The 18,861-nt window shown below is 38.9% G+C and overlaps 1 protein-coding gene across 1 annotated transcript in view; it reads left to right on the top strand.

The window, feature by feature from the left end:
* Positions 1–13,959, top strand: part of crispld2 (cysteine-rich secretory protein LCCL domain containing 2) — a 35,503-nt gene extending 21,544 nt beyond the window's left edge. The window contains exons 9-15 of the mRNA XM_072279892.1: positions 281–347; positions 987–1,120; positions 2,250–2,293; positions 2,396–2,468; positions 4,926–5,001; positions 10,398–10,531; positions 11,740–13,959. Coding sequence (XP_072135993.1) covers positions 281–347; positions 987–1,120; positions 2,250–2,293; positions 2,396–2,468; positions 4,926–5,001; positions 10,398–10,531; positions 11,740–11,791 — 580 coding nt within the window. The 3' untranslated portion in view covers positions 11,792–13,959. The remainder of the gene's footprint in view (positions 1–280; positions 348–986; positions 1,121–2,249; positions 2,294–2,395; positions 2,469–4,925; positions 5,002–10,397; positions 10,532–11,739) is intronic.
* Positions 13,960–18,861: the final 4,902 nt, after the last annotated feature.

The raw sequence follows: 18,861 nt of genomic DNA on the forward strand, positions 1-18,861 counted from the left end.
TCCTCCAGCATTTTGTGTGTGTTGCTTTGGAGTTCCAGCAACTGCAGAATTTCTTGTGTTTATTCTTTAATTTGCAATACTAATTATACAGAAAATTTTATGCGGGAGTAGCAAGCAGAAAGCCTACACTATCAATTAGGCAGTGGGGAACACACTGTAATGACGTGCAGTATTTTAGCACTTAAAACAATTAAATGTATCTTCAAAGTGCGACCTGCGGATTTCCCACATGTTCTGCACTTTCTAAAAATGTTGTCTAATTGGGTACCTTTTTGATTAGGTACAAGTGCCCAGCCAATTGCAAATCCTCAAAGGCTAAAGTAATTGGGACACTCTACTATGAAACGGTAAGGACATTCTCTCAGTTCACTTAATGCCTCAAGGTCCTTTCCCAATGTGCTTGTGAGTTTATGCCTATGAACCTTAGCAGGATGTATGGCGTTGTAGTTGGAGCTGGAAGAAGGAAGTCTTTGGTGGATAGAGAGATCAAGAATTTATCTGGGATAAACTTCAACCTTCATTACTCTTTCCCTCTGCAGGAATAGGCCAAGGTGATCAGCTTTACCCACCCTAGCCCTCATAGCCATGAGGAAACAAATGCATCTTGGGCCAACTTCTTCCTTTGAAAGGAACAACAGTTAATTATTAAAAAAAAAATAAATTGCCCTGCCCAGTTCTAAGATCCAGAACTTAGCCCATCTCTGGAACCCCTCTGTAGGTAGCAGAGATTTGCCGACTAATACTGATGCTCAATACCAATTAAGTAAGCCCTGGGGCAGAAAATCTGCCACCTCTCTATTTAAGGCAAAGGTGGGGGCTTTTATCAAGCCCATCCTTGCATGTCTTAATTAGGTTGGAACATCTGGTATTTGGTAGGCTTACTTCAGCCTTGCAGTCACAGGTTTCTAGAACCAAAATGGAGTTTTTAAGGGATTTATCAAGCAGTGAAGGAGATTTTCAACCGATTTATTTTGCTTATTTTTTAGCAATCCAGTATTTGTCGGGCTGCAATACACCAAGGGATTATTAGGAACGAATATGGTGGTCTTGTGGATATCACTCGGAAAAAAAAAATCCCATTCTTTATCAAGTCTACCAAAAATCATATTCAGTCCATAAGGTAAGAGCATCCTGACTTACTTAAAGTGTTGGATAATTTTCCCTGTATTTGACTTAACTGCAACAAATTCCTAATGGCTATCCATATGAATTTTCAGTTTTCCCCATACACCACCACATAATAATTTAAATTGACACCATAAAGATAAAAAGGTTAGGATTATTGGTCATCTGGAGAGAAAACATCAAAGACTGTGTAATGTTGCTGTTGGGCGTGATGAATTAATTTACTGGATATCAAAGTAGGTAGCCTAGTAAGAAATTAAAAATTAGCATTCACGCTCCCTGATCTGATTTCCATTAGTATGAGACATGAGCTCAAAATATGGTATTGTGTGGAATATCACACACTTGGAGGGTTATGTACAGTACAAGGCCTAAAGGATGTGTCCAGTGTGGGAATTGTCCTATCTGTCTGCTGAATAAACCCTTGAAGAAGTGAAGCTGTGCCATTATTTGTAACCTCTTAAGGAGGCAGGAGATGGAAGATAAATATATGGATCAGAACAGCTCCATCTTCCTCCCTTGTGCACTTGTGAATGTGTGCACACACTTAATAATACCCACCCAATTTGTGAGGTTTGGGATGCAAAATCAATCTGTTTATTATTGGCTGCTTGTGGTTTTCTTGCCAATAACAGTTTCACCCAGTGACAGAATAAGGGAGTTTATGCAGATCTATTGAGATTCAGATTTAGTTGTGTTTCCATAAGACATACGACCATACGATATAGGATAGAATTAGGCCATTCAGCACATTGAATCGGCTTCTTTTTGATTCTATTGCAGTAATATGCATAATATCATGAATTGATAAGCAGATATTGTTGTGTATTTAATATTTAAATAATATTTGAGTAATCTTGTATATATTGATTAAGCATTTTTAAATAATTCATTACAGATTATGTGTTTAAATACTGAACTGTATATGTCATCATGCTACCAGGTGATAATGTCCACCTCACTTAAAGTAAAATATAAAGTTAGATTCACATTTTGGCTTCCTTTGAATTAGTTTAATGTTTTGAAGTTACAAAACATAGCAGATATAACAACAATTTTTAAAATCGTTGTCTTCATAAACCAATGCTAACCTTCAGTTTAATCTGTGTGATATTTATTTACAGCAAGTTCAAGCAAGCCAACGGATTTACTGTTTCTAAAGTGACCAGTAAGATAACATCTTCAAATTTTAATAAATTGCAAAAGACATTTTTTTTACTCTGAATATTTCCAATGTACTGAATGTAATTTTATAAATTTGCATTACCAGCCCGGTCGGTTGACTGTTATGCCACAGTGGCTCAGCTCTGTCCTTACAGAAAGCCATTTTCACATTGTCCAAGGTAAGATAGTAGAAACATTTATTTACTTATTAGTCCCCGCAAAATTCATAACAACTTTATGGTTGGTTAGGAAGAACTTTACTAGTAAATTATGTATTGAACATTTAATAAGAAGTAGGTTTTGCATGGATGAAGATGTAGTTTCAAACCCTTCGTCCATGATAAATGTGTGTCATAAACTTGTTAAACAGATCTTGTTAAACTGATTAAAGGAAGAGTGAAAATATCCTGTAGATTCAGTTCACTGATGGTATAGTGAAACTTGGATTAAGATGATAAGGTAGTTTATTGGGGGGGGGAAAAGGAAAAAAACTATCCTTTTATAGAAAGTATTCCAGATCTCAGGACTTTTCAGATGTTTTGTGGTTAGTGATGTTGTTTTAAAATGCAGTTAACTGTAATACAGGATTCTACATGTTAGTTCCTCGTAATACACACACAAGATGCTGGAGGAACTCAGCAGGCCAGGCGGCATATATGGAATAAAGTACAGTCGACGTTACTTTACATCGACTGTACTTTTTTCAATAGATGCTGCCTGGCCTGCTGAGTTTCTCCAGCATTTTGTGAGTGTTGCTTGGATTTCCTGCATCTATGGATTTTCTCTTGTTTAGCTCCTCATAATTATTGTTTTGGAAATGCTTTGTGTTAATATAATACTACAGTTTGGAATATTCAGTGTATTTGCCTCCTATCCAATGAAAACATCTTTCTTTTGCTCTTGCACATAGATGTTGCTATTCTTAAATAGTAACATTGGATTAAGTCTGGCCAAAGCTGGTGATTACTACTCCTTCATGGTTATTGACATACAGAATTAATCCTATCCAAGGACGTTGCTTGGAATATTTTACGTTCCCATTTTATGCAGTATTTATTATTTTACTGTTCTTAATAGTATTTTTAGTCAAGTTTGAGCGTAGAACTTTTCTCTTTTGCATCTTCTAACTACGTGGTTCCAAACAAGGTCAATGCATCAGAACAATGACTTGTTCCATGGCTCCACCTTCATCACTTTGCTAGTCTTCTATGCGTACATCCTTGGCCATTCCTCAGTTACCACTTATTTGCAGCTAGTGGCGCAGTCCCTACAACCCCTCTCATCAACATAGTATCCTTCCCAACAATAGGCTGCATGCTGCAAGTTGCCCCTTCTTCCAACTGAAGATCAGAATCATCGTCATCATTATGTGATTGTGGTATTCATCATGATTGCTCTTGGCAAATATTTCTACAGAAGTAGTTTGCCATTGCCTTCTTCTGGACAGTGTCTTTACAGGATGGGTGACCCTACCCTTTATCAATACTCTTCGGAGATTTATAACCAGGACTTGTGATATGCACCAGCTGCTTTTTACGACCATCCACTATCTGCTTCCATGGCTTCACATGACCCTGACCCTAAGCAGGTGCTACACCTTGCCCGAAGGTGACCTGCAGGCTAGCGGAGGGAAGAAGCACCTTGCACTTCACACCACCTCCCTGAAGCACAGAATACCCGTTCTATATTTTCCATTTACACTGGCATCAGGTGCTCCTGTTTATTTTTGGTTTCAAATCCCTTAGCTAATCTATCAGTAACACCTCTGTCTCCAGCTATTCTCCAGTCTTAACGTTGCTAAAGTCATTTGTAATGCTATGATCATTTTGCATTTGCCCTTCTTGCTGTCCATCGCTTTCACCTGTGTGAGTGACAGACATTATATTTTTCATGCTTAAATTATTTACCTACTGTATATTAGCTCTTTGTTCCCACATGTATTTTAATTAAAACCCGTATCTTAATTTCATGTTGTTTTGCATATCTCCTTAGCCTCTTCCTGCAATATTAATCCCATCCTCAAGCAATCTGCAATCCTCTGATTCTTTTGTGTGTACTCTCTCCCTTTGTTTCATAAGAATTAATGGGTTCTCAACATCTTGGTCCTAATCTCTGGACCTCTCTTTCTGCTTTTCTCTCTCAGCTAAGGATTTTTCTACACCCATCTCCCCTATCATCCCACCAACCTTTTCCGTAAAGACTAGGTATCTGTTTTCTCAGTATATTTCCATTTATTGAACACCTTGGGACACTAAGATCAATAATGAAGCTGCATCCTTGCCCATTATGTGGGTATCAATCACTGCGTCAGTCTTGGCTTTGTCACGCACTCTCTATCTAAACCACTTGATGTAAAGTGTAATTCAAAAGTCAAACCGCTTGCCATTTTGTGAGACCACAGAGTAATATACATTGCTTGTCTCTACGTGCCACTTTCTGTTACTACTGTTACAGTTGATTGAGTTAATTGATCGCTTTTAAAACTTTTATGTAAGTTTGTCCGTGTATTTAAGGTGAAGATTTTATTATATCAACCAGTAGATTTGCGAACTTGATCTCATTCATGCAATTAAGTTCTATAATGGATATTTTATTGTGCAATTGTCAGTTCAGAGAGTTCTTTCTTTGATTTGTAGGATTAACTGTCCATCAAACTGTTTAGAGGAGTTTCCCTTCTGGGCACGGGTCATTGGCAATAAAATTTATTCTGATGTAAGTACACTGTACTTTTCTTACATTGATTGAGATCCTGTCAGTAAGTGTAGATGTTTGCCTCAGCATCATAGGGAACTACCTCATGTTGTACAATATTGCAGTAGGAAAACTGAGATGTCACAATTCGCCCTCTTGCTTCCCCTTTTGCGGTATGGATGTCCATGTTTACTTTCTCAATTTTTGATTTTAATCCGATGCAATATACTATTGGGAAAGAAAATTTGCCTATCTGCATAAAACATTAATCATTATGCGTCATTCTTTTATTAATATTAAAAACACATTTCTGATTGCTGGATAATTGTAACAAGGAAAATAAAAGTCAGAGCTGAAGCTGCTGGGGTTACTATAGATTCACTACAGAAAATTTGAACCTTCAGGGAGATTAATCTCTTTCTGAATTTTGTTTTTATATTTGAAGGACAATTACGGTTTTAGTACTAGCTCATTCTAGATCGTTCTGCTGTTCTGTGCCCCTCTCGTTTACTTATTTTGCTGCCTGTACATTTCATAAGAAAAAAGAAAAATCCAGAGGAAATTGATGTATTTCTTCAGTGACAGATGCAGCAACAGTAGACAGATATTATCTGGCTGATGCATTAGGCTTGATTGTACTCCCTTCCCTAGGCCTCAAGTTCTACTTAAACTGTTGCAGAATGTTGTATAATAACTGAGTGGGTTCTGCTGAGCGAGAAGCCGGCAAAACCTCTATAAGCTCACACTGTGCCCTCCCCCTCTGTCTCTGCCACTGCTCTACCACCTCTTAGAATTTACTTTTCTTAACGTTCAATACAAATGAGTAAAAATCCAAACCCACTTTTTTTTTAAAGAGAAGGATCTAATGATGTTACTGGGTCTGATAGTGAACCCTGATCACAATTACTTTGTCTCCATTTTATTCCATTCAAAATGGTTCAAGGATCAGTGACTGGGGTAATAAATAGAGAGGGGTGTGGACCTAACTAGAATGGCTAATGAGTTTAACTCCCTGGAAGAAGAAACTTTTAAGATGGCTTGAAGTTTTTGCTTTAATAGCCCTATAGGGCTTTCCTTAAGGGAGCTTTTGGAAAAGACTGGGTTGGTAGTGTCTGCAATTACATTTCCTGACCACTTCCCTGTGCTGCCACATACAAGTCCTGCAGTGATGATAGACTGCAGCCACTGACCTTTTCAGCTGAGCTGATAGTTCGTATATTGTATATACTTTTGTATACTGTGAGAGGACTAACTATTTTGCATCCTATGACAGAATCCACAATAACATTAACTACACTAACAAACCTGAAAGAACAATAGAAAGTTACAGTGTTTATATGTGGGCTAATCTCCTTAGTAATTACAGCAAAAGAACCTCCTGTAATATTTCAAGCCGACACTTTAAATGACTCCAGATTAAGAGGCAATACCATTTAAGATTAAATGCATAAGATTTTGAGTTCACGTTCATAGAAGCATAGAAAACCTACAGCACAATACAGGCCTTTCGGCCCACAAAGCTGTGCCGAACATGTCCTTACCTGAGAAGTTACCTAGGGTTATCCATAGCCCTCTAGTTTTCTGAGCTCCATGTACCTGAGTCTCTTAAAAGACCCTACCGTCATTCAGTCCATTTTGTCATACAACATTTTTGCATTTCAAAAACAACGTAAATTAATTTTCTAAGTGTGTATATGTTACCGTATACTACTTTGTGGTTCATTTTCTCGCAGGCATTTACAGAAAAATAAAGAAATACAATAGAATTTATGAAAAACTGTACATAAACAATTCTTGGGAAAAGAGTCTGGAAGTGATAAATCCTCATGACTCTTCAACAAACCAAGTTCTGTTAACGTGTGGAGACACAGTGTGATTGCGATTAAAGTAAACGCATTCCTGCACATCTCCAGCGTACACTCCTATACCCAGTGGCAGTAAATCGTGGCTGACAGGTGGAGCTTTGCCAGCAATTGAGTACGGCTTCTTCACCAGTGACCAAAATAGAAAAAAGAACAATGAGACATTACTGTTGTCTAGCTAGAATGTAATAACATTTCTTAAAGCATCTAAAACTTTGACAAACTTCTATAGATATGTGGTGGAGAGTATATTGACTGGTTGCACCACAGCCTAATATGGAAACACCAATGCCTTTGAATAGAAAATCCTACCCTAAATAGTGAATACAGTCCAGTCCATCTCAGGTAAAGCCGTCCCCATCATTGAGCATACCTACATGAAACATTATTACAGGAAAGCAGCATCCATCATCAGGGACCCCCATCTCCCAGGACGTGCTCTCTTCTCACTGCTAACATCAGAAAGAAGGTACAAGAGCCTCAGGATTCACATCACCAGGTTCAGGAATAGTCATTACCCTTAACCATCGGGAAGTCCAACCAAAGAGGATAACTTCACTCAACTTCACTTTATCATTGAAAGGTTCCCTCAACCTATGGACTCACTTTCAAGGACTCCTCATCTCATGTTCTCAATATTTATTGCTTATTTATTTACTGTTATTACTTTTGTATTTACATAGTTTGTGCCTTTTGAACACTGGTTGAACACTCAAGATGGTGTGGTCTTTCAATGATTCTGTTATGGTTATTATTCTATTGTGGATTTATTGAGTATGCCCGCAAGAAAATGAATCTAAGGATGACATATATGTACTAAATTTACTTTGAACTTTAAGGATGCAACCAGTTATTTTTATTGCAGTACACTGAGACCTATGTCATCCTGACCAAAAATTATGGTTGCTTTATTGTTTAACAGTTAGGGAACTTGACTATTCTGTATTTAACTAAATTTATGAACATGAGTATTTTCCCTAGGCTGAATTATTATTTTAATAATTAACAAATTTTTCTTGTTTCTGAACTGCTAGGTGTTAATGATAAAAGAAAGCCTGATTTTCTGTTTGCATTGGGACAGTAGACGTGTATGTGAATACTTGAATGTAGATATGGGGTTTCAATACACCTGTGTCTTCATCAAATGTGTCCAAGTTTTCTTGGCGGTTTAATGATGTATGCTGGCTCTTTAGTTTTCCTCACTGATACTGCTGCCCTTGGATGACATTGTCTCAATGTATTGTTCAGACCTCATTTGGATCTTGTGGGTCCTTGCAGCAATCATCACCCAGCCAACGGGGGACTACAGGACTGCCTGTAGAGTATCGAATTATTGATAGATAACAACACAGCAGGACTGTTCTGCTTCCGTTAGGACTTTTGCATATTGGCTTCCCTTCAGCTTTTTTACAGAAGACTGCACTGTGGTGTGCACATCCTATTCGTACTGTTTGGCGCTAAGCTCAAGTCCAAAACCCACATCCCAACTATCACCAAGATGGCTTCATTCTACTGGTCCAGTATTGCATGTCTCCACTCCCTATCTCACCCACATAGTTATTGGGTCTCTTATCCACACCTCCAGGCCCTTCTCTAACCGTTGTAAATCCTCACTCAGAGTTCTTCTACTCATATGCCATCCCTAATATCTGAATTTTCTTTCACACTCATCTTTGTCTTCCGATTCCAATTCACTGAATTTTATGTTCTTTACTTTCCTAAATTCTGCAATTTTGTCCTACAACAGAACAGCCAAATTTTGCACTCAAAGCACCTTTAATGTAGTTATACATCCCAAAATGTGGTATTAAGAATGCTCTTCTCATTTCAGGCACTGTTGTATTGCCTCCATTCCTTTTCTCATATGTTTTTCCAGGCCTTCTATCTGTTTTGTCTCTGGATGAATCATTAACAATCTTTTCAAGCATCTCTACTTTGTGTCTGCTCAACTTCCCTTCAAAAGCTTCTTCAAAACTATCATCTTAGGCAGGTTTTTAGTTCCTCTCTCCAACTCGATGGTTACCATCAGGGCTCTTGTTGTGGTTGCTTTTGCCTGAAAGGTTGCTCATGGATGGAGGTTGTTTATCAAAGTCAATCTGTGGATCTCTGAGGGTTTTATTTACTTTGTGTAAGGAAGGCCCAGACACAGCTTCTTGTTTGTGAGGATTCAAGGGGAAGACCTGGGAAGTGATTGCTTTTTGAGGTATAAAATATTGATGAGGTACAAGTACCTGAGTCTTATTAACCTAATGGAAAGTTACAAAATGTCTCATCTCATGTCTCATCTGTGATTGCTCAGTACAAGTGGGATTGAAGTGGGTGGGGGGTAGTTTAAGCAATTTTGATTTGACATTATAGAATGAAGATTTTATTAGACCAGTCAACAGTGAGCTAATTAATTGAGGTGAAGTTTGCATCCAAGTCTTATTGGCATTGTGGTGAAGATATTTTTGTACTTTAAAGTTTTTTTGGGGTCTTGGCCAAGAAGGGTCTGTGTTCCTGACCTATTTCGGAAGCAATTTGTACTAGGATTAATGTCTGGGTTTAGATTCTGTAGAAAACTAAATGTTAAACAAACCAATTATTAAAATCTGAAAGGTTATCTCCCCCCCCCCCCCTTCAGACTTTGGTGAACACTATCGAGGATACTTTCTCACAATTTCACTGTAAATGGTCACATTGCTGGTATTGTGTAACACCATGGATTACAGTGCCTATTAATAGCAGCTTTAGTTGTCCTTGGCCAGCCTCTTACTATTTACTAACAGAGAAGCTGCATTAAAAGCTATATTAATGCACACAAAGTGAAACCTAAACAAATTAACTATGTCAGCAAGCATAACTTAGCATAAAAGCTATGAATTTTTTAGCTCTTGATATTGTATGGTGCACATATGATCCCTTCTATCAACTGGAATGTACCGCAGACCTTCAGGAGGGAGAACCTGTACACTTCACGGAGTTTGTTTAAACTGCACCAAGTGCCACATTTTGAACAGAATATGAAGCTCAGTTTAATTTGATCTCATTACTACAAGATCCATCAATGTCCAGTGAAAGTATTAGTCTATTCAAGTCAGTGACATGATGGAGCCTGAGTAGATTTCCTGTATTTTTGCTGCAGAACAGTAAAAGAAAAATAACCCTCTTCAATTCGGAATGAGGAAACATGATTAATTTCTGTCCCCTCACCTTACTTGCCACATTTAGGAAGGATGGTGATGCTTTTGACTTCCTGCTGCTAATCTGAGATGAAGGGATGAACAAGAGAGTAGTATCTTTTAAGACAGGGACCAGGCACTGCAAATAAAACAAGACTGAATAAAAATCAATAGCACTTACATCAAGACTGTAAGGACAGTTTCTTACTTGGTTAAGATTGCAATAAGTGTATTGGAGGAGAAAAGGCACTCACTCTTGAGAGCAAGTAGTAACATAAAGGCTCATTTTATCTTTGCCATTTAGAGATAGCGTTTTTAACTGTGGATATCTGGAAATAGCTGCGCTATATGGAGCGGTGAAGGGTTCAGCTCACTCTTTCTGCTCATCTTTTAGAGATCCAGTATCTGTCGAACAGCGGTGCATGCTGGTGTAATTAAGAACCACATTGGTGGACTTGTCGATGTGATGCCAGTGGAGAAGAAGAACCGATATAAAGGAACCTCCAAAAATGGAATTCAGTCAGAGAGGTAAGCACCGGAAAAACAGATGAAAAACACGTTGCACAATATGAGAAATTCAATTCTTTTATAGTGCTGCATAGAGCAGAATTAGAATCGGAATCAGGTTTATAATCAGCCACATATGTCATGAATTTTGTTGTTTGCGGGTATATAAAAATGCCATAAATTACACTGAGATACAGCACTGTGCGAAACTCCTAGGCACATATATACAGTATAGCTAGGGTGGCTAAGTCTGTAGTAATTTTATGTATTGCACTGTACTGTTGCCTCAAAAAAGAAGCAAATCTCATGACGTGTGGGTGATGATAAACCTGATTCTGATTTGGGTCTCTATTGTGGACTGTGAGTGGGAAGGGGGCAGGGAGAGGGGAATCATAGTTGGGAAAAGGAAAGGGAGAGGGGCGGGAGCAGGAAGAACTGGAATCCACTGTAGTACGCTACCTTAAAGGACTTTAGCCATGCATACAGACCCATATGCTAGAGGCATGGGTATAGATGGTGCATTAAGGAATCCATAATTCTGGTTCCTGTTGGGATTTGGGCTAGTTGGCAGAAGCTTCCATCTGAAGCAATGCAAGTTCCCATTAAATTTCGATATGGGATGGAGCTGTGCTACTTGAATGTTCTTTTATGTTGATGGAACGTGATGAAGCATGAACACTTCTAAGCAAAGGTGAAAAATAACTTAAGGTCATATTTTTACTGTGGGTATTGTTGCAAAATGGGGAAAGCAAATCTTTGGAGACATAAGAGACTCTTTCTATCACCCCCCAGCCCACCCACCTACCTTCCCCCTCTGATCTGGACTCTTATCTGCCAGCTTGTGCTCCTTCTCTTCCCCCTACGTTTTTTAACCTGGCTTCTGCCCTGGTTCTGATGAAGTGTCTTTGCCCGGCATGCCAAGTATTCATTGTCCTCCATAGATGGTGCCTGATTTGCTGAGTTCCTAACCGTTTTATGTGTATTGTTGGATAGCAAATCTTCAAGATGTTCATATTTTAAAAACTCAACAGTAAACACAAATCCCCCTAAACTTGTTGTCTCATGCACCTCCACAACAATTCTCAAATTGTGTCAGATAGGCTTCCATGAAGAAGCAAAGCTCCATTTGAATTGTAAGGATGCTGTGAAAACACAGGGAAGCAAATCTGGTATACTTTTAACGGATTTTCTCTCAGGAGTAATGAGACAATGACTTTCTTCTCTTCCAGTATAAAAAATCCTCCTGATGGAAAAGCCTTCAGAGTATTTGCAGTGGCATGAGCGAGAAGGTAATTGTGACAGAACTACTCTGGAAGCATCAGCGAACGAAACATTTACACAAACCGTGTGCACTTAACGGTAGTGATCAACCTCATCAATGAAGAATCGAACACCATCCTCAGATTATAAATCTTGCATCTCATTGGCTACAAAGAAAAATGGACTCTGGTTCGAACATTCCTCTCATTAGTGTACATAGTAAATTTGATATTTTGTTTAAATGCAGAAATATAGTTATTTACAGCAGTGCTGCTAAGTTATATTGCTCAGTATAACATAGTTAAGTATTTACTCCTAATTTGATCTCTGCCTCAGTGCAATCTATTGGAAATGATGGGTGCATGTCTCATTTACAATTGTTTGCATCAGTGCGAATGGACGAAGTACCGTGTGTGCACAGTGCCGGAGACGAACCCTGGAGAACAGTTAATGGCGGAGCCTTCAGGGCTTCGTGACTCTTTCAGAGCTTCGTCAGCTTTCTCTTCACCCAGAGGTGTACCTGATAAGTCTGGTGATCATGCAGGCTCATCTACCAGAATGTGTGTTGCTCTGGATTTCCAGCATCTGCAGAATCTCGTGTGTGTGTGTGTGTGTGTGTGTGTGTGTGTGTGTGTGTGTGTGTGTGTGTGTGTGTGTGTGTGTGTGTGTGTGTGTGTGTGTGTGTGTGTGTGTGTGTGTGTGTGTGTGTGTGTGTGTGTGTGTGTGAAATGTTTTTTAAAAAAAAGCTGCTTTCAGTTGCACAACAACAAAAAATGCCTGTGTTCCTTGAGTTTAATTGGAACCTCAGGAGCTAATAATGTAAGAATTTGCTTGAAGTTCCAAGAATTCATTTTGTGCAAACATTTTTTTTGTCTTATGGGTCTGTTGCATTCTAATGAATGCAAACTCATTTCTTGAATCAGTGCATAAGCAGATACCTTGTGAATAATGCTCTCTGCCTCTGCCTCCCCATCAGTTGTCCTTCAGCACTAGCACCTGACAGGAGTAAGGTAAAAGATGAAATGAGTCATGCATGACCGGGGACAAAAGGAAGGAATTTGTATGTTTCGGCAAGCAAGGAATGAGATGCACACAGGTGTATGTGGTGCCTTGTTGACTGAGGATTATAAGTGTCTTGTGGCTGAGCCACTCGTGTAAATACTAGCTCAAGTTAATAGAGGACCACACACAGCCCTGCACTTCACCCTCGTCCATCTAATGTTCTGTAAATAAACTAACCCTTGGTGAAATCATTCCTTTCACATTGATACCACCCTCATTCCCCCTATTCAATTACCCTCAGTCTTTGACAAATGTTTCTTATTTATTTGCTCAGAGCACTCTTTGCTCTGTCATGGAGACCACATGACCCTATTATTACTGTTTTTTATGAATTATAGGTAATTGATGACCTTATGAACTTAACAGTTCAAGTGCATTAGCACAGTGGATAGTTAAAACAGAGGGGAAAGTAAGAAGAATTTTCTATTAAGAGTCCTTGATTACCCAGTAATCAATGTAATCAATGGATAATGTGGTAGCAATGAAGAAACAGAAGCAATATTTTAATAAATGAATCGGATTAGAGGTTCTGAAACTCTTTTTTTAATTGCATGCCCACTTTAAAATTTATCAACTGTTTATTTGTAAGTTACCATCATGTTTAATATTATAAGCCTATAAATAACTTTTTAACAATTTAACTTTAAATAATATTAAAAGTGCCCAACATATTTTTTCTGTTCCATTTGTTACTTAAGAATACAGCACTATATCAAATTTTATCAATGACTAACCTGTCTAGTCTAAAGTAAACAAGAAATATGGGCATGCTAGCACAGTTTGGGAACCCCTGGATTAATGCATTGGATTCACCACTGTGGTTTAGGATTTTTTTAGCTCTTTAATTGTGAACAAAAATCTTTTATTTCTCTTTATTGGATATCTGCAAACTGTCGGAATGAAGACTTGCATGTGCAAATTCTGACAATATTATATATAATTTATTGCGTCGGGCAACAGGGATGAAGATGACCGCTCAACCACTTTGATTTTTGTTACTGCATCACATTGTATATTTTTTCATATCTATGTTTAAGACTAAATAGACTTACAGGCCGCTAACTATTTTTAATACTTTATAAAACTGAGTGCATTATTTCACAATAAAATGTTATTTTTCTCTCAGATTACCCAGTGTATTGGTTTAGAGCTGCACATTTATAAACTTCTGCTGTGAATTGACATCGGAAATATTTGTTGGCTGTAAAATAATTAGAAGGGGTAACCAAGACAGAAACTGTGTATATGATATGATAAAAGACTAGGAGGAGGGAGTTCAAGACTTTTGGTAATGTGAACTATTTTGCAGTTTTAGTATTATTAAATTGTGCACAACCATTTAGTGCACTCCCAAGGAAAATTGTTCTCTGTTAGCTTTCATTGCCCATTAACACTTGACAGGGTGTAAACTTTTTTCACAGTAAATCTCTCCATAAGAACAAAACTCCCCTTATCCTTAATCTCTGGGACATGTGTGAAAAGCAGGCAAAGAAATAGAAAGAAAGTCCTATAAAGTTGCCAGTTTAATTCAGAAGTAGCAACAGTGAGGATAGATTTATGCTAATTGATAGGATCAAGGATCAACTTTATTCACCATATACATGTACATGTATTAGGAATTTCCTGTGGGGTGTTGGTCAGGGCACGACATTCACAGAGTAAACCATCTTATGTGAATTTCATTATTTTGTAACAGGTATGGGATAGCATTAGATAGAAGCCTCTTTTATTTTACCATTTGATATATTATTTCTCATAGTATTATACAAAATGTATATGAAATCCTGAACTACTTATTACATTTAACATTTCCTCATTTATTGAATATATTACAGTTTGGATCTCAATACAGATAGTACACCCAACAAAGCATTTTATACCAGATGCCTCGAGTCATAGGAAAGTACAGCACAGAAGCAGATGCTTCGGTCCACCTAGTTGATGCTGAACCATTTAAACTGTCTAGTCCCATCAATCTGCACCCAGACCATAGCCCTCCATACAGCTGCCATTCATGTGCCTATCCAAACTTCTCTTAAACATTGAAATTGAGTTTGCATGCACCACTTGTGCTGGTAGTGCGTTCCACACTCTCACGACCCTCTGAGTGAAGACATTTCCTCTCATGTTCTTCTTAACCTTTTCACCTTTCACCCTTAACCAATGGCTGCTTGTTGAAGTCCCACCCAACCTCTGTGGAAAAAGCCTGCTTGCATTTATCCTATCTATACCATAGAACCATAGAACATTACAGCACAGAAACAGGCCTTTTGGCCCTTCTTGGTTCTGCCGAACCATTTTCCTGCCTAGTCCCACTGACCTGTACACGGACCATATCCCTCCATAGACCTCTCATCCATGTACCTGTCCAAGTTTTTCTCAAAATGTTAAAAGTGAGCCTGCATTTACCACTTCATCTGGCAGCTCATTCCACACTCCCACCACTCTCTGTGTGAAGAAGCCCCCCCCCACTAATGTCCCTTTAAACTTTTCCCCCTTCACCCTTAACCCATGTCCTTTTTTTTTTCTCCCCTTGCCTCAGTAGAAAAAGCCTGTTTGCATTCACTCTATCTATACCCATCATAATTTTATATACCTCTATCAAATCTCCCTTCATTCTTCTACGGTCCAGGGAATAAAGTCCTAACCTATTCAACCTTTCTCTGTAACTGAATTTCTCAAGTCCCGGCAACATCCTTGTAAACCTTCTCTGCACTCTTTCAACCTTATTAATATCCTTTCTGTAATTTGGTGACCAAAACTGTACACAATACTCCAAATTCGGTCTCACCACTGCCTATAGAACCTCACCATATCATTCCAACTCTTATACTCAATACTTTGATTTATAAAGGCCAATGTACCAAAAGATCTCTTTACATCTACCTGTGATGCTACTTTTAGGGAAGTTTGTATCTGTATTCCCAGATCCCTCTGTTCTACTGCACTCCTCAGTGCCCTACCATTTACCTTGTATGTTCTACCTTGATTTGTCCTTCCAAAGTGCATTACCTCACACTTGTCTGTATTAAACTTCATCTGCCATTTTTCAGCCCATTTTTGCAGCTGGTCCAAATCCCTCTGCAAGCTTTATACCTCTCATAATTTAGTATATCTCTATCAAATTCCCCCTCAAACTTCTAAGCTCCAAGGAATAAAGTGTTAACCTATTTAATCTTTCCTTATAACACAAAATGCTCCAGTCCCAGCAACATTCTTGTAAATTTTCTCTGTACTCTTTCAAACTTGTTTACATATTGCCTGTGGGGAGGTGACAAAATGTATACAATACTCCAAGTTACAATACACCAACGTCTTATACAACTTCAACATAACATCCTGTCTACTGTTCTCAGTACTTTGATTTATGAAGGCCAATATTTCAAAAATTTTTTATGACCATATCTAACTACCTGTGATGCTACTTTCAATGAATTATGGATCTGTGTTTCCAGATCGTTGTTGTACTGCACCCCTCAGTGCCCTACTGTTCACTGTGTAAGACCTACCCTCGTAGGTTCTACTGAAGTGCAACACCTCACACTTGTCTGCATTAAATTCCATCTGCCATTTTTCAACCCATTTTTGCAGCAGATCCGAATCCCACTCTGAGCTCAGATAGTCTTCCTCACTGTCCACTACACCCCCAATCTTGGTGTCATCCGCAAATTTGCTGATCCAGTTAACCACATTATCATCCAGATCATTGATATAGGTGTCAAACAACAATGCACTCAGCACTGATCCACGCGGCACTCCATTAGTCACTAGTCAGAGGGGCAACCATCTACTACCACTCTCTGGCTTCTCCCACAAAGCCAGTATCTAATCCAATTTACTAGCTCATTTTGAATGCAAGCCACTGAACCTTCTTGATTAACCTCCCATCCGAGATCTTGTCAAAGGCTGGCAGGTGGTAAGAGTGGACTCCCTCACCTCTGCCACTTTAACCCTCAACACAGGTGCCCCTCAGGGCTATGTACTAAGCCCCCTCCTTTACTCTCTGTATACCCATGACTGTGTCGCCACCCACAGCTCCAATCTGCTAATTAAATTTACTGATGACGCTACACTGATTGGTCTAATCTCAAACAATAATGAGGCAGCCTACAGAGAAGAAGTCATCACCCTGACACAGTGGTGTCAAGAAAACAACCTCCTTCAATGTTGCAAAAACAAAGGAGCTGGTTGTGAACTACAGGAAGAATGGAGACAGGCTATCCACTATTGACATCAATGGGTCTGGGGTTGAGAGAGTGAACAACTTTAAGATCCTTGGCATACACATCATCGAGGATCTCACGTGGTCTGTACGTACCGGCTGCGTGGTGAAAAAGGCACAACAGCGCTTCTTTCACCTCAGACGGTTGAAGAAGTTTGGAATGGGCCCCCAAATTCTCAGAACTTTCTATAGGGGCACAATTGAGAGCATCCTGACTGGCTGCATCACTGCCTGGTATGGGAACTGTACTTCCCTCAATCGCAGGTCTCTGCAGAGAGTGGTGTGGACAGCCCAGCACATCTGTAAATGTGAACTTTCCACAATTCAGGACATTTACAAAGACAGGTGTGTGAAAAGGGCCCTAAGGATCATTGGGGACCTGGGTCACCACAACCACAAACTGTACCAGTTGCTACCATCCAGGAAACGGTATCGCAGCATAAAAGTCAGGACCAACAGGATCCGCGACAGCTTCTTCCAACAGGCAATCAGACTGATTAATTCATGTTGATACAATTCTTTTTCTATGTGATATGGACTATCCTGTTGTACATAATATTTATTATAAATTGCACATTGCACATTTAGATGGAAACGTAAAGATTTTTACTCCTTATGTATATGAAAGATGTAAGTAATGAAGTCAATTCAGTTCAATAAAGTCTATGCAGACAACATCCACTGCCTTGCCTTCATCAACTTTCCTGGTAGCATCCTAGAAAAGCTCTATGATTGGTTAGAGATGATCTACCATGCAGAAAGCCATGCTGACTATGTCTAATCAGTCCATGTCGATCCAAATACAGTACTCATATATCCAGTCCCTCAGAAAACTTTAGATAAACTTTCCCACTACTAATGTCAGGCTCACTGCACTAAAATTTGCAGGTTCATTTTTAGAGCCTTTCTTAAACACCAGAACAACATTAGCTATAGTCCAATCCTGCAGTACCTTTCCTGTGGATTTAAATATCTCTGCTAGGGCCCCTGCAATTTCTACACTTGCCTCCCACAGAGTCCAAGGGAACACCTAGTCAAACCCTAATTTGCCTCAATTCAGCAAATACCTCCACCTCTGTAATCTGTATAGGGTCCATGAAGTCAATACTGTTTTGCCTCACTTCTATAGACTCTGTGTCCATCTCCAGAGTAAATATAGATGCAAAAAATCCATTAAAGATCTCCCCTATCACTTTTGCTCCACTCATTGATTTCAGTCCCTTTGCTTTTAATATATCTGTAGAATCTCTCAGGATTCCCCTTCACCTTTTCTGCTGGGGCAGCCTCATACCTCCTTTTATCCCTCCTGATTTCTCATACTCCATAAGTACCTCATTTGTTCTTACTTGCCTATAACTGCTATGCTCCTTTTTTTAATTAACCAGAGCCTAAATATTTCACGAAAACCAAAGTTGTCTAAACCTTTTATCTTCACCTTTATTCTGACAGGCACGTACATGCTCTGTACTCTCAAAATTTCACTTCTGAAGGCTTCCCACTTACCAACTAGACCTTTGCCAGAGAACAGCCCAATCCAATCCACACATGTCGATTCCTTTCTGATACCATCAAAATTGGACTTTCTCCAACTTAGCATTTCAACCTGCCGACCAAACTTATTTTTTTCCATATTTACTATGAAACTAATGGCATTATGATCACTCGATGCAAAGTGTTCCCCTACACAAACTTTGTCATGTTTCATTATCCAATAGCAGATCAGGTATTGGCTTCTAGGCACTGATTAAGGAAACTTTCCTGAACACACTTGACAAACTCTATCTCATTTAGCCCTTTCATAGTATGC

The sequence above is a fragment of the Mobula birostris genome, chromosome 15 (assembly GCF_030028105.1).
Source record: "Mobula birostris isolate sMobBir1 chromosome 15, sMobBir1.hap1, whole genome shotgun sequence".
In the NCBI taxonomy this organism is placed as follows: Eukaryota; Metazoa; Chordata; class Chondrichthyes; order Myliobatiformes; family Myliobatidae; genus Mobula; species Mobula birostris.